The following is a 15,579-nucleotide window of genomic DNA, read 5'->3' as shown; positions in this document are numbered from 1 at the left end:
CCTCCTCCAGGGTGACTGTGGGATGAGGGAAAGGAGAGCATCAACACACTCCTCTCTGTAGGACTCAAACATCACCTGCTGCTTTTATTTCCCGCAAAGCATGGAGGGTATCCAGGTCTGGAGGGCAGGGAGCCTTGCTGAGCTTGCACTGGTGAGGTTCCAGCTGCTCTCCTCTCCAGTGGAGGAGTATTAGGGATGAACCTGCCCAGGGATGCTGCACCCGGGTGCTGGGCTGGGGAATGGGGCAGTTTCCACCTCCATCTCTCTCCTGGCACCGTGGTGCTGCAGGAATGCAGCAGAATGGGGATGCCACCACTCACTCTGCTCCTCCAAAAGGATTGGCCAAGCTTTCCCCGCTGCTTTCATCCTGAAACATCTCCCTTGGACGATGGGCTGCGGGCCCTGCCCTGCGGACAATGCGGTGCCATCTCCCCAGTGCCAAGTGACTCCCATCTGCAAYTGCAGTGGCCATCTGTGCCCCTCCAGTGGGCCTGAGCTTGCCTGCTGCCTGCCTGGGGGCTGGCGTTTCCTTGGAGCAAACAGAGCCTCCTGCCCAGTGTCCCTGCCCCAGTTCTGCCCGCAGCTGTGGGCACCACGGGCAGTTCCGAGCTCGGCAGGGAGGGAAGCCTCCCCRCCCTGCTGCTCTGCTGTGCCTGGGAGCTGGCTGGAGGCTGGAGGGGCCCTGTCCAGGGCTGGGCAGGGGGCTATGGGGCCATAGGCAGCACCCCGTACAGCCCAGCTGCCGGCAGGGCTGCTGCCTGCTCTTTCCTGCAGCCAGGCTCCGGGCCAGAGGAGAGAGGGCTGCAGCCTCTGCCCCGGCTGCTCGGGGCCCACAGCTCAGTGCTGCTGGAGAAGCAGCAGCCTCACATGGCAGGTGTGGAGAGGTGGAGGATATTTTTCTGGCAGGTGATGTTCTCTGGCCACCGGCTGTGCCAAAGTCCCTGGAGCTGTCCTGTGCCCCTGGATACCCGAGACTTCCCCCAGCAGCACAGCATTCCTGGGCAGCAGTTGTTTGTTTCCCTGTGCCCCACCAGCGCAGCATCCCGGGGTACCTGGGGGTGACRCCATGCAGGAGGCAGGAGGGGTCCCTCTCTCCAGCTGACCATGGGGACCCGTGGTTGTTGATCCCCCCACTCTGTGCCCTGAGATCCAGTGGGGCACGGCGGCTGCCACATGTCCGGGCTCTGAGCCCCATCCCAGCTGTGCCAGCGCTCCGGGACAGAGGGAAATGCAGTTCTGGCTGAGCTTGTGGCACCCGGGCACACTGGGAGGGTCACACCGAGCGGCAGCTGTCCTTTTCCAGCCTAGGGCACCAAGTGGATGTCCTCTGAGCGCAGCACTTTGTAAACRACCCAGTAGAAGACGTTGAAGACCAGGAAGGTGAAGGGGAAGACGGCTCTGGAGATGGTGTCGATGCGCTTGGCGCGGTCGAGGTAGCGCCGGCGGAGGCTCTCCCCTTCCCGCAGCACCGCGCTGGCKGCCGGGGGGCTGTACACGCCGGGACCCTCGCCAGCCCCGTCCTTGGGCTGCAGGCACTGGCCCAGCCCGTAGCCTCGCAGGTAGAAGCGGCTGTCGCGGCTGAGCTCTTCCTCCTGGCCAAGGGAAGGGCGGTCAGGGAGCGCCCGCGGGTGCTGGCGCTGCAGGGCTGAGCTGCGCRTCCTGCACACCCTGCGGCTGCTGCTGAGCGCCTGCTGCGGGGCTGGGTGCTCTTCAGAGAGCCCTCAGAATGCAGGCAGGAGCGCGGGGCTGGCAGTGCTGTGCCAGGGGACGCGGTGAGCACTGAGCCCCTGCCTTTTCAGCCTGCGTGTGTTCTAGGGGTAAAGGCAACCCAACCCCGGCAGCCCGACACATCCCCCAGTCTCCTCCAGCTCCAGCTCGGGGCTGGGGCAGCATGGCTCTGGCAGCCACAGGGATGGGAGGTGCACTGGTGGAAGGGGGCACGTAGGGGTCCAGGGTGCGCTGGGTGCGGGTGCCCTGGGTGCGGGGTGCCCTGGGTGCGGGGTGCCCTGGGTGCAGGGTGCTGAGCTGTGCAGGCACCGCTGTGACAGCTGTGTTTGCTGCGGGGTGCAAGTGTGACTGCCATGGTGAACAGGGGAGCACAGACAGCTAGCTGGGGCAGAGCTGGGCAGGGCTGCAGGAACCTGGCTACCACCAGGGCTTGCAGGACACCCCAGTCCTTCCAAGGATCCAGACCTTCATTTCTCTCCATATCTGCTTGGCAGAGGATACGTGGTRCAGCAGAGGAGGGAGGCTGAGAGAGCTGGACTCCTTGCTGGTCTCTCTGCCCTCACTCCCCCTCTCTCTCCCCATGCTGGCAGAAGGCTGCAGAGAGGGCAGCGTGCCCATGGAGTTGCACGTTCACGATCAAAGCTGCRAACCTGCCTTGAGTCTGTTTTCAGCCCACTGCCGTTGTTCAGGGACTGACTGGGTCCCTCGGGGGCTGGCCAGCCCTCCTCCCTGCCAACAGCTGTGSACTGTTAGCCACTCGCCTTGTCCTGTTCTTTTATCCTTGCAGAGGGTTGTGTATAAGATTTGACCAGGGGCAGGCTGTGCACATCTGGCTTTTTGCTCCACTCATTTGGTGTCTGTGGCGCATCTCCCCTCTGCCTTTGCTGGTGCTGTATCTGGCTGTGGTGGGTGCCTTCTCCCAGGGCCTGCTGCAGACCAGTGCCTCTCTCTGTGCCTGGGTGCAGTTTGGGATCCCAAACACCATCTCTGAGCAGCGCTGCCCTCCAGGACACRGAGACTGCTCGCTGCGTCAGCCCGTGCGGGCGCTCGGCTGGCACGGGGGCTCTCATGCAGAGAGTTTGTTACCCTGGCRTCTTTATTTAACTCAGCAATCCACAGGCAAGATTTTCCAGTGGGAAGAGCAGCAGTGGCTCAGATTGCTGAGGTTAGCKCTCATTTGCAGTACAGTTTTATTTCCCTGCCTCAGGCTGAGTGCTTGCAGCACCCTGGGTGTGGGAATTGGGTTTCTCTGTGTGCCCTGGGGACCAGCCCAGGGAGCCAGCAGACCCAGCCTATTCCTGAGCCTGGATTTGGGGGCTCTATGGGACAGATTTGCCCTCAGGCTGTGAAATCCAGGCTTTGCTTTGTCAGGCACAGGAGCTGTGTGTATTGGGGCTCTGCTCCRTTCTCTGACTGAGCTGCASCCMGGGGTGCTCCTGGCTGCATCCAGCRCCGTGCCAGCAGCACCCCCGGGTGCCTCTGCAGCCTCCACCTCAGGGCAGCTGCACCTTGGTCTGTTCTAAGCCAGCAGATGGTCCCTTGGTTCGACAGAGCCTTCCCTCCCTCCCTGCCCTGCCTGGGTAGGTGTTGATCTCCGGAGTCACCTGTGAAAGGCAGGGAGCAAAGGAGCGTTCTGGGAAGCCAGGAATCCTCTGCTGGCATCCAAGGGCTGATGATGGTGTAGAGGAGACGAGGTCTGGTCTCCTCCCTGGAGCTGTGGTCAATGCCCTGCATCTCCCCAATATCCTGTGAGCCTGTCCCACACATTTTTCTGTGCCCCAAGGTGCAAAGTGCCTGTGTGGCCCGAGCAGCTGCCCGTGCTGGGGTGTCTGCAGGCAGCTGGGAACGCCTGGAGCTGCAGRAAGGCAGAGCCCTGTCAGAGGTGTGGGCACAGCCGGGGAGCTGGGCAGCAGCCCAGGAGCAGCCACCAGTCAGCCCAGCATCACTGACCCTCAGGGAGGGGACTGTGCCGATCCTGCTTTACAAAACGGGAACCCGAGGCACGGAGTGGGGGTGCCTACAGGGAAATCTGCTCCGTTCCCATCCCTCTCTCAAAACTTTTGCACCAGGAATTGGCGGCTCCATCCTATGGYCACCAACTCCGTGCCAATTACTGGCCTGCTTCTTCTGCAGGAGGGCCGGCTCCTGGGGGCTCATTTTGGGGAGGGGAGGGTGAGGCTGGCTGGGGAAGCACGGGGGGGCTGCCGCAGGGTCGTGCTTTACCCGGGAGCTGGAGAGCTGCGAGAGCGTCGCGTAGGTGTGCTCGCTGCTGTGCCGGCTGCTCAGCTGCCGCAGGGACTCCAGGCTGGCCGTGCCGCTGCTCAGGCCCTTTTGGCATCCAGCAGTGTGCACCAAACAGAAACAGGACAGCGGGTGACCGAGGGCTCTACCCCGGCCCCGGGGCAGCGGCTCTGGGTGCCAGGATGGGGATGGGGAGACAGGGGCTCTGTGTGGGGGAAAAAGCCCCCCTGGCAGTGCCCTGGCACCGGGATGGATCTGTCTCAGCACGTGCCAAAGGGGTGTGGTTGCAGGGGACACTGTGTGGTGTGTATGTGTGTATTCGTGCCTTCTGTGGAGATCTGGTGCCTCATGGTGTGTTTATGGCAAGAATGAGAGTGGGGCAGCTCTGTGCCTACCCCAAGCTTCTTGCAGGCCTGATGYGTGTGTTGGTGGGCTGGCAGAGGGGAGGCCCATTTCCAGGAGAGAGGGATCCTGCCTCTGCTGATCCTGCTGAGCTCCCATCTGCAGCCCAGACCTGTCCCTGGGTGCCACCACATCTCTGACTCAGCAGTGAGTCCCTGTCACCACTATGGCACAGCAAGGAGCCCGGGTTTGGGGCTGAGGTGAGGGGAAAGGCTGGTTTTCCCCCATCCTCACTGTTTATTTTTCTGCATTTTTAGAGGAAGCAGAGCCTGAGGCTGTCCCAGCAGGAGCAGGACAGCACCCTAAGCAGGGCCAGCAGCACCCTTAGGTGCCGTGCACTGTGCTGCAGTGCCGTGGGTCCCTGGGGTGCGATGGAACGCAGCCCTGCTCTGGGGGCTGCAGAGAAACTGTCCCTACAGCCCTGGGGTGTCCCCTCAGGGGCTGAGGATGGGCAGATGTCACAAGAGGGGGGGACTTACCATCCTCTGCCGTCGCTGGCGGCGGCGCAGGCGCATGAGCTCCTTGTGCTGGCGGGAGACRAAGTTGACGGCTGCGTACTCCAGCAGGGCAGCAAAGACAAAGAGCAGGCACACGGCCATCCAGATGTCAATGGCCTTCACGTAGGACACCTGCCCGGGGGAGAGGGGGCTCAGGGACCCTCTGCCCCCCCACTTGCTCATCCCCGCCGCTGCCAGCTTCATCCTGCTGCCCAATGCACGGGAGCCCTCTCCCGTGGAGCAGCCAGTGTTACCCTCAGCACGTGCTGGCCCAGCTGAAAAGGCTCCCAAGCCAAGCCATTCCCAGGGAAAGGCTGCCCCTGCCCCTGCCCCCAGCCAGTGTTACCCTCAGCACGTGCTGGCCCAGCTGAAAAGGCTCCCAAGCCAAGCCATTCCCAGGGAAAGGCTGCCCCTGCCCCTGCCYCTGCCCCTGGGGGYGGCTGCAGCAGGGAGCCAGCACTGACCTTGGGCAGGGAGGCGCGGGAGCCGGCGCTCTGCGTGGTCATGGTGAGCACCGTGGTGATGCCCAGGCCCACCCGGGCGGGTGCCGCATCCATGTTGATCCAGAAGGAGACCCAGGAGAGGATGACGATGAGGAGGCTGGGGATGTACATCTGGATCAGGTAGTAACCCATCTGCCTCTCCAGGTGGAACTTCACCTCGATGCAGGTGAACTTGCCTGTAGGGAAAGACGGCCCCGATGGGTGAGAGGGACCCTGGGCCACGGTGAGGGGGTGGCAGCAGGTCCCTGGGGTGCTCACCTGTGTTGTAGTACTTGGTGCAATAGCCCAGGTCCTTCTCATCCCTGAGGATGAACTGTGGGAGTGTCAAGCCCTCGGCCACCTGCACGGCCTCCTGCTCCTCCAGCCACTCGAAGATGAGGTCGTTCATAGTGTAGCCAACTGGAGAGGATGTAGGAAGCCATGGGATGGGGACATGTATCCTATTCAACCSCACCCTGAACAACTTTTTCCTGCTTACGTGCCTCAGAAAAAGTGAGCTGCCAGCTTTTGGGATGGCATGGAATGGGAGGGGATGGGATGGGTAGAGGGGAATGAAGCACAGCTTGAACCCCCCTAGGTACTCACAACTCTCCAGCTGCATGGTGCATGTCTGGATGTCCATGGGGAAGTTCTTGAGGTCCATGGGGCAGGACAGGATCAGTGTCAGCCTGGAGGAGGCACAGGAAAGGAGGGGGTTGTTGGGGCTGGAGCAGTCAGCAGTGAAAAGCTGCCCCACAGAAGGCAAGAGGRGAACTCTGCCTCCCCATTCAGGTGCTGCACCAGAGGGGAAGGTTCTACCTAATGCTGTAGAGCACGTTGCCATTCTTGAAGATGCGCAGGAGCTTGTTGTCAGTGGTGACCTCGTGGAAATTGGCCCCTTTCTCGTTGGCAAAGAACAAGTCTGGCTTCCAGATGGAGTCGAGCATGGAGGGGTCGAGGTCGAGGGAGTCGTCGGGGTACTCCCGGTACGCCAGGCGGGGGTCGTTCCACTGCTGCCGCAGGAACACGTTCACACGGTAGTCCTGGGACAGGGGCACCGCGTCAGCACCCCGTGGAGCCCGGCAAGGAGGAGGAGGAGGAGGAGGAAGGAGCTGCCTCCTTTGAGGCTGAGCCCTGCAGTTGCTGTGTGCCTGTCACTAATCACTCATGGGGCAGGGGCACTCAAGGTTTTCCTCTTGCCTTCTGTTGGCAGCCAGGGGAAATTAAAAAGCCAAGGCCACAGCAGCTGAGAGGAGGAGGAGAAAGACCAGCAACTGCTGCCTGCAGTGTTCTGCACACACGTTTGTGGGTCTGTTCAGATGATGGTTGATGGTATTAAGGCTTTGCAGATGTGAAAATAAGTAAATTCTAGCCCTGGGGTTTCCTCACAGGAGTTCCTCATGCACCCAAGGAGGTTTGGGATGGCAGGGGGCTACCTCCAGCTGTCTGCTGTGACCCTTTGGAGATCTTTCTTCCAGCTCAGGCACAGGCAATGTGACCGACACAGCCGASCTTGTGTTAGCTGACCCCAGAAAAACCACAGCCACGTGCTATGGCTTTGCATGTCCCCGCCGCAGTGGCAGGGCTGRCTCCAGAGAAGGGGTCACAGGACCCCCTGTAAGCACAGCCACGGGCACTGGACCCGCAAGCTCCCAGCACAGCCCCTGCCAGCCCCGAGGCACCCGGAGAGCAGAGCCCGTCGCGCCGGCAAAACCCTCACCATGGTGGTCTCGGTGACGGAGCCGAAGCTGTTGATGAAGATGTTGCAGGTCACGTTGACGGGTGGACCTGGAGAACAGCGTGAAGCCTCCTCTTGCTGCGGCCGCTGAGACATGTGAGCGACKCGGGGACACGYGGGGACAGCGGCYCCGGCACTCTGAACAGCTCRYGGACAGCCCCTGTCTGCTGTGGGACCACCCCCGGGCTGAAGAGGTGAGCCCCAGSRCRCCCYRCAGGCACTGCAGCCACCCCCGAGGTGTTGGGGTGAGCCCCAGSACACCCTGCAGGCACTGCAGCCACCCCCRRGGTGTYGGGGTGAACCYCAGSACAYCCYRCAGGCACYGCAGCCGCCCCCGAGGTGTCGGGGTRAAYCYCAGCACACCCTGCAGGCACYGCAGCCRCCCCCGRGGTGTCGGGGTAAATTTTAGCACACCCTGCAGGCACCGCAGCCGCCCGAGCTCAGGCAAAGCGGGCACACCCACACTCCGGCTGTGCTGGCAGGAGCAGCCGGGACTCTGGGGAGGGTGTTGGGACAGAGGAATGTGGCTCAGGGTCCTGCCCCAAAGCCCCTGGGTTTGGCCATGGATTGCTGCCAGGTTTGGGACCCTCACATCCTCCTCTTACCTTTGAAGTTGGGTCGAATTCGGGCATCATAGCCCGAGGTTCGTCCCATGAGCTTGTCCAGGAAATCAGAAGGTGACATGGGCTGGGGTGAGCTTCGGGAAGCAGCTTTAATCTCCTCCCGCCCTGAGACCAGCCTGCGGGGCAGAGGAGGCAGGTTAGCTGCTGCCTGCTGGCACCAGGGATCTCAGGCACATTTTGGGGACAGCCAGCTCCCATGGCAGGCGGCTGTGCCTGCGCTGCACCCACTGCAGTGCCCGGTCAGCATGTTGGCCCTGGGATCCCTTCCTTCTGCTGGGATCCCGGTGGCTTTCCCCCTCACCTGCCGCAGACTGAGTGTCACTTGCCCACAGTTTTGGATAGGACTGTTTTGCCTGCCCCTGCTCCAGCACAGCCCCTGCCCACCACATCCTTGGCATGGGGTTGGGGACCAGTGCCTGCCAGCCCTGGAGGCTGTGGTGGGGACAGGGCACAGGCGGCCGTGCCTTGTGCTCTGTGCCAGGCTCTGTGCCAGCGCTGGAGGGGGAAAGCTGGGAGGTTCCCTCTCAGGTTCTGTCTACAGCTCCAGCTTGAGCTGCTGAGCAAACAATCAYACACTGCCTGTCATGGACATGGGGGCACAACAGCCCTGCCTGAGCGAGGAGGTGTCCAGAGCTGGGCTCTGACACTTTGCCAGGACCAAGGAGACGTGGCAGGAGAGGAGCAGCAAAGCCCACCTCCACACCAGCCGTGGAGATGAGCTCTCCCACACAGTGCTCTGAATGATGATGGAGATTTATTTAAACTGACTCTGGAGGGGATATTTTTGTGAATGCATCTTAGCCTGCCAGTTTCTCTCYTCCTGCCAGTCTATAATGATAATTTCAAGGAACAATGTGAGAGATGTTCACTCACCACATTGCCAGGCATGTAGCTGTGATGGAGARGAATTAGCCAGAGATCTCTGGACACAAAAGGAGCTTTGAGCATGCTGCTGGAGCTGCTGTGTSCTGCCTTGTAACTCCACCAGGTCTATGCCTAGGTGGATCTCACTCCTGCTTGGAGCTACAAGCCCATCGCTACAAGAAGAGAATGATGCTGGGAACCCTTTGGTCCTTCCTGTCTTCTTGTTCCTACCAATACACCTATCTCTTTCCAAGGGAGTAAAATYCATCCTAGACGGGCTTGTGTGCATCCTTGCCAGCTAGAAGTGGCCACAATAGCCATCCCAAAATGTTCCAGTGGGGCAGGTTTTCCTTTAATTGGGGAAGGACAGCAGAGAGTACCTGAGACTCGTCCTGACCAAGAGCAAAAGGCTGGGAGAAATTCCCTGAGCCAGCAGCTGCAGGAGCAAGGTGTGGTGCCTTTGGGAGAAGGGCTGCAAGAGGCCAGGCTGACAAGGGGTTAMGTGAGGCTTCTGTAGCTGTGAACCATGTCCTCCTCAGCTGGAGAGGACAAGGAGGGTTCTCCCCTGGAGCACGTGGGAGGGAGGCTCCTGGGCTCCCTTGACAGGTATCTCCTTGAAGAGGCTCTGATAGCCGGCTGAGCCACAGCGGATCTGCAGCCCCTGTGCTGCTCAGACCTGCGTAGGGGATGCCAAAATGCCCAGAGTGCAGCCACTTCCCACGGCATCCCTGGCAGGGCCGGGCTGGAATGCAGCTCTTGGGCACAGCCCCTGCCTGCAGGACACTGCCTGCCCTGGGGCCTCGGCCCCGGCCCTGGGCTGGGCACTGCAGGGCCCCGGAGCTCAGCTCCTCTGTGCAGCGAGTGGACGGTCGGGCTGGAAAATGCTGATGTCTGCCTGAAAACGCTGCCCTGAGACAAACAGCTACTGCACGTGAAACAAGACAATTCCACTCCTCCCTGCCGTAAATGTTGCAAACCCCCCCATGCTGCTCCAGCCATGCCGGCCGAGTGGTGGGAGGGGGACTGGGGGCAGGGAGCAGGCTCAGTCCAGGAGCCTTGCAGCCCCCAACCCCTCCCTGCCTGGGCAGCTCTGCCCTGCATCCCACCTTGTCCCAGATAGCACCCGAGGTGGACAGAGATAGAAGAAGCGACCTGCGGGCTTTAGATTTTCTACCCAGGTGGCCCAAGAGTTGTTCCTGCACCCATGGGATCTGGGGCACCCACACACYGTTTCGAGTGACCCAAGGGCTGGGTCAGGAACTGTCCTGAGCTCTCCTCCCCCCGAACACCATGAGCCAGGAGAGGATCTGCACACCTCAGGGGCTTTGCAGCCCCGGAGAAGGAGCTGTCCGGGCTCTCACCTGGCTCAGCTTGCCCTTTCTCCCATGGTGGCGAGATTCTCCGGCTGGCCCGGGGCCAGGGCATCCCTCAGGGACTGCTGGGGACAGGCAGGGTCGGGCTGTGTGCAGGGGGGGACTGGACGGGGAAGGTCTGGTGGGTTCCCCGGGGTGCTGGGTCAGGGTCCTGGGGAATGGCGAGCGAGGCCAGATTTGGTGGGAGGTCCGGGTAGGAGCTGGGAGCGTTCTGTCTGGGGGGATCAGGCCCCTGAGAGAGGTCCGGATCGGGGGTTGGGGTAAGAGTCCGGGGCTCGTCCGGGTCTGAAAGGGGATGCCCAGGTCCCGCAGGAGAGATCTGTGTCCGAGAAGGGGGATACCCGCGTGCCGGAGGGGAATCGCGGCTCCCGGGGGATGGGGTCCGTGTGCCGGGGGAGCGGCTCGGAGAGCAGCGGTCCCGCAGCCCCGCGCAGCACCGAGCACCCGCGCCGTGCGCTCACCTGAGCGGGCCGCGCCGGGGCAGGAGGCAGCCGAGGAGGAGGAGGAGGAGGAAGGCGAGGGCACCGGCCCGGAGCGCGCCCATCCCGCCGCAGCCCGCAGCCCCGCCGCCCCGGGCGCACGGGCATGACCCGGCCGGCAGCGGCGGAGTCCCCGCTCCCGCTCCCGCCGCACCGGGGCCGCTGCCGCCGCTGCCGCCGCCCCCCGCCCGGTCCCGCTCCTCATAGTCCGGGCGTCCGCCGCGGGGTGGGCGCCGGCCGGCTGCGGGCCCCGGGAGCCGGGCGGAGCTTCGCCCGCCGCGGCGGGGAGGAGGCGGGCACGGCCGTGGGGGGCTCCCGTCCCCGTGCCCGCCTCCTCCCCGTCCCCTCGGGGCCCTCTGCCGCCCAGCCCGGGCTGTCCCGGACCCCGCGTCCCCCGTGGGGGCTCCTCGGCGAGGGGAAGGAGGGACCCTGCGGGCTTTGGGAGGGTCCCGGGGCACATCGGGGTCGGGGCTGGCGGGGTCGAGGGATGCGCCGGGGTTTGGAAATGTGGCAGCGCTGATGGCTGTGCAASGGATGCTCCGAGGGCGAGAAGCGTGCTGGGATCAGAGAACGTGCGGGGCTGAGGGATGTGCGGGGAACGAGGGCTGTGCGGGGATTGAGGGATGTGCTGGGCCGAGGGCTGTGCGGGGATCGAGGGACGTGCAGGAGCTGAAGGATGTGCTGGGGCTGAGGCATGTGCGGGGGCTGAGGGATGTTCCAGAGGAACTGCCCGTCGGATCGGGGAGAGCGGCTGGGGAAAGCCGGCTCCTAAACCCTTCTGCCTGGCCATGGGGCCGCAGCTCGGGGCCGGCCCGATGCAGGCTGGGACACATACCCGGGGGGCTCAGCCCCTCTGCCCTTGCCTTTCCCAGAGGCTCAGCCGATGGACAAGACTGTTCTGGGCAGGGACAGGTGRGCTCCTTGGAGAACGAAAGCAAGATGGACAGCAAAGTCTGCGTGATGCGGGAGCTGCAGCGGCTGCCAGGGAGAGGGAAACCAAGGCAGAGGGAAGGGAGCTGCTTGATAACCACGGGCAGGGCTGGGACTCGGGCTGCTCGGCTGCCTTTGCCCTGTCCCCTGGGGCCACCCGGCCCAGCCGCGGAGTCGCCTCTGGTCCGAGGCAATCTGTGATTAATTTGCAAGGAAGTAAATTGTATTAAAAAAGATAAAAGTGCAGAATAAATGATTCCTGGCAGATATGTCAGTCAGGTTTCTGTTCGCTCTGCTGTGGCTGGCTCATCTCGTTTATTTATATTAATTGCAGCCTGGTAATGGCTGGGAGCTGCTGTACAAAGCCATTGCTGCAGGGATCCACAGAGGAGGATCTCAGCGGAGGAGGAGAGCRTGGTCCCCCYRTGCCTGCTCTCCCCACGRCGAGCGAGGGCTGCCCAGGGCTYTGAGAGCTCCCCAATGGGTTTGGTGCACGAAGGGGCTGTGGGAGAGGTCCGGCTGTGCGGAGCCAAGCCCGGGGTGCCTGGGCCAGCGCAGGGCAGAGGGGGCTGGAGGCTGTGGCCAGCGGGCCCTTAGCTCGAGGCAGCGTGCAGGAGTCCTCATCCCCACTCCTCGTCTCTCCCAGCACCAGGAGCTGCGAGAAGTCTCCTCTGATTACCGTTGCCATTAATGTTTACGGGGCCACGGTGCTGGGAGGCGCAAGGCACAATCTGGAGCCCCAGGGAGCGGAGCAAACGCGCACTGTGACAGCTCCTCTGCCAGAGACCGTCCGAGCTAAGTGGACCTGACACCGCCGGCAGGAGGGGAGCCACCGTGTCCTCTCTCTGCTCTCTGGGGAAACTGAGGCACTGGCGTGGTRTCCCCGCATCAGCTGAGGGGCCTGAGGATGGTCAGAGCGGCCGTGGAGCCGGTGTGTCAGGTGGCCATGAGCGTGGGCTCTCAGGATGACCAGCTACAAGCCGTGACTGCACACGCTGTGGCCAGCAGGGCGCTGGGACCGGGCTAACGAGGCTCTTGGAGAGGCCGGGGGAGCCAGCGTGGCTCCCTGATGGGCAGCACTGTGGGGGATGCTGCAGCCACAGCCCTCCTGCCCGCCTGGCAGCTCTGCAGGCAGCCAGCACTGCGGGGAAGGAAGCAGCGCTGAAAATAAGCTCTGAGAAAACGAAGGCAGCGAGCATCCCACCAGGAGGGCGAAGGCAGCGCTGGTTTGTTGCTGGTGGGCCGGGGGATGGAGCAGGAGCTGCACAAGCAGAGCCCGGCGGTGCCCCGGGGATGCCAGGCACTGCTCCTCATCCCGACCACGGCATTTTTGGGAGGGACAAGAATAGATTTTTCCCCCCTATCCCTCAAATCAGAGCGTGGGGTGGTTTTTCTGTAAACAGCAAGGATCCYAGCCAGCAGGCAGCTGTCAGCACTGGAGACAGGCATCCACCACCAGGCTGCCCTAGGGCTGTGCTCCCCGGAGCAGCAGGACCAGCGGGGGCAGGGGGCGAGGACCAGRCCTGACCCATGGTGTGGGCAGTGGCTGCAGCCTGGTGCAGTCCCCAGGGCCATCCCCGTGTCCCTGCCCCAAAGCTGTCCCTGTCACAGTGCCAGGCTCTGCTAATGGCAGACATGCAGGCAGCAGAGGCTGGGTTTGCTCAGATGGGGAGAAAAGTGGGATAGCTCTTTTTCCTTTCCCTCCACCCTCTCTGAGTTCACATCAAACTGTTTCTTTGAGGCCAGGCACTTACCTGCCTCAACTCTGCCTGGCTCCAGAGCCTGGAGAAGGGCTATGCCAGTCCACACAGCCTGGATCCTGAGCCCTCTCTGCTGCTCAGCCCCACTTTGCCACATTTATGTAATTAAACCTGCTGGGTAAATTAAACCCTCAAGTGCATTTGCAGACAACACAATTCCAAGGAGGGGTGAGTGATTCAACCCCTTGGAAACAGGTTTGGGCTTTGTTTCAGAGAAAAGGTTGAGGTGCTTAAGCTCAATTTCAGGATAAAGACCAGCTTTTGCTGTTTATATTGAGGGGTGAGGGAGAGGAAGGACAGCAGGCAAAGGAGCACACTTTGCTCCTCATGTAACAAGCAGAGAGTCTTGGTGCTGCTTCCCATTCAGCCTTGGTCTCTCCTTTGGATGAGCACAGAGATTTGCCTTTGCCCTGGAGCCAGGACAACCAGGAGGGACAGAAGCTTCAGGTGGGCACAGTTTGTGGTGGGTTTTGAGCAGATTGATTCAGCTCTGCTGCACAGGCTTGAGGGTGAGTTGTTACGGGAGGGCTTGGCAGCAGCTTAGAGGCAGCTCCTGTTTGGGGGCATTTTTTCCTCTGCATCTTTCACCTCCAGACCCAGTGATGGGCTGGCACGTGGGCCAGGACAGGATAACAACTCTGCAATTCATCAGGCACCCAGTCTGATGCTCTGGGAGACTGTGCTGCTTGTAATTAGGAAGCACCACATCACAGACACCTCCATCCTGCCTCCTGATTCTCTCCTGACTTCCTTCCCCTCTCCCAAGACTCCCAGCCGGCCCAGCCAGCTCTGCACATCCTCCTGTCTCTTTTGTCCCAGGACTGGGATTTTCTTTTGCAGAAACCAAGGTGTGAAATAGAGCTGCTGCGTGCTCAGGGCTGTGCCACCAGCCAGCATGTGAGTGCTGCCGTGCACTTCTTCTCTGGACCAACTGCTTAAATGCTTAATGAGCCCTGGGGAGCAAAGCACTCCTTGTGAAAGATTCCAGTTCTCTGTGCCTTCAGTTTAGGGCTTTGTCAGCTCTCCCCTCCTGTTCCTAATCCTCTGACCAGTGAAAGTGAGGGGGAACAGGCACAGCCTCATCACTGTTCCTGAGGAAAACAAAACAAATGGGAAAACCCCATGCACCTGCTCTCAGGGARAGGACATCCCCTCCACCCTGGGGGGACACGGAGGCAGATTCCCCCAAAGCAAACATTTTTAGGCATTTAATGGGGTATGAAATTAATGCTGGAGAAAACACATTCTTGTGGGTGGCTGTGCTCTGCTGCCAGCCTGAGGGTCTGCATGGCCTCGCAGTGTGAGCCCATTTTGGACACTGTTGTCATGTAATGTCACATTCCTCTGTTTTTGCAGCACTGTGCTGGTCCCTGTCTTTCCCTGGAGAAGCTGTATAATAGGCTTTCCTTCCCCAGCAGGAGCAAAAATAATCTCATTGCAATAAAGGCTACGGGATGAATAATTGTGGTGGTGTTTTGGCGTGGGACTGGGGCCCTGCTGGTACCAGAGCATGGGCAGGGAGCCCAAACATCCCCCCACGCCTTAGCAGGGCAAACAGACCCTGGGTTCAGGTGTAGCTGCCAGAGGGACCGGGCAGGATGTCCCTTYCTGTGGCCTGGGAAGGTCATGGGTGTCCAGGGGGATTTGGAGCTGCTCCTAAAGGGAGGTGGCACCGTGGGACAGGAGGAGGGGACAGGTGGCACTGGGAAACCCACGGGGGGCTCGGTGCTCAGGCAGCAGCGCCAGCAGGACCCGGTGCCTCACCAAGCAGGGCAGGGTGACCCAGAGAGGATTTGCAAGGTGAAYGGAGACACTGGTCCCGACTCCAGCAAATGTTGCTCTATGATTTTGTGGCACTTTTCCAGGCTAAAAATACCCCTGCTGTTGGTGCTGGGGGTGGGCTCTGCGTGCAGCGCTGCCAAGGGATGCTCTGTGCTGCGGGGCTGGCCAAGGGCAGCTGGACCATCAGGCTGGGGTGGCCCTGCCAGCAGCCATGGGGCTGCCCCTCCTGCTCCATGAGCAGCCAGGCGCAGAGGTCACCTCTTCTCTCGCTTCAGATGACCTGGCACCTCTCTGAGGGGCTGTGCCAGATGCAGCTGCTCATCCATCAGTCCCCAAAATGCTGTGTGGGGACAGAGCATCCTCGGTGAGTGCTCTGAGCTGTATTTCAGCCCAGCACTGGGTTCTTTGCTGATCCCAGAGGGTCGCTTTGGCTCATCTGGGTGCTTCTCAGAGGGTGGGAGGGTGCAGCAGGGCTCATTTTCCTAACGAGGTGCAGAGAGGAGCCCGAGGAGCTCAGCCCGTCGCTGTGGCTGTGAGGCTGCTGCTATGCTAAGGAAATGTGCCCCAGAGCCCCCATACAGCTGTGGGGGGAGATTACTGGGCTGAGAGGGCCCTCACCTGTCCCTGTGTGTCCGATGAGTTTGGGACACMTGAGTGGGTGCTGGAGAGGGCAGGGCTGT

At 61.7% G+C, this 15,579-nt stretch overlaps 1 protein-coding gene across 2 annotated transcripts; it reads right to left on the bottom strand.

The window, feature by feature from the left end:
• LOC130577354 (glycine receptor subunit alpha-4) lies at positions 1-10,492 on the bottom strand. Of its 2 annotated transcripts, XM_057372637.1 has the most exons (10): positions 10,410-10,492; positions 7,694-7,827; positions 7,071-7,138; positions 6,170-6,393; positions 5,957-6,039; positions 5,630-5,770; positions 5,333-5,547; positions 4,851-5,000; positions 3,952-4,056; positions 1-1,592 (listed from the first exon to the last, which is right to left on the bottom strand). In XM_057372637.1, exons 1-10 carry the CDS (start codon positions 10,490-10,492, stop codon positions 1,305-1,307), a joined length of 1,491 nt encoding a protein of 496 aa, XP_057228620.1. In that variant the 3' UTR covers positions 1-1,304. The 2 variants fall into 2 exon arrangements, with proteins under 2 accessions (XP_057228620.1, XP_057228619.1); XM_057372636.1 differs by lacking the exons at positions 3,952-4,056; positions 10,410-10,492 and having other exon boundaries at positions 7,694-7,821.
• Between the last annotated feature and the right edge of the window lie 5,087 nt (positions 10,493-15,579).

The sequence above is a fragment of the Malurus melanocephalus genome, unplaced genomic scaffold, assembly GCF_030028575.1.
Source record: "Malurus melanocephalus ecotype Western Australia unplaced genomic scaffold, MMel_1.1 scaffold_174, whole genome shotgun sequence".
In the NCBI taxonomy this organism is placed as follows: Eukaryota; Metazoa; Chordata; class Aves; order Passeriformes; family Maluridae; genus Malurus; species Malurus melanocephalus.
The sequence above is the reverse complement of the archived record's forward strand: the minus strand, read 5'-3'. Positions and strand labels throughout refer to the sequence as shown.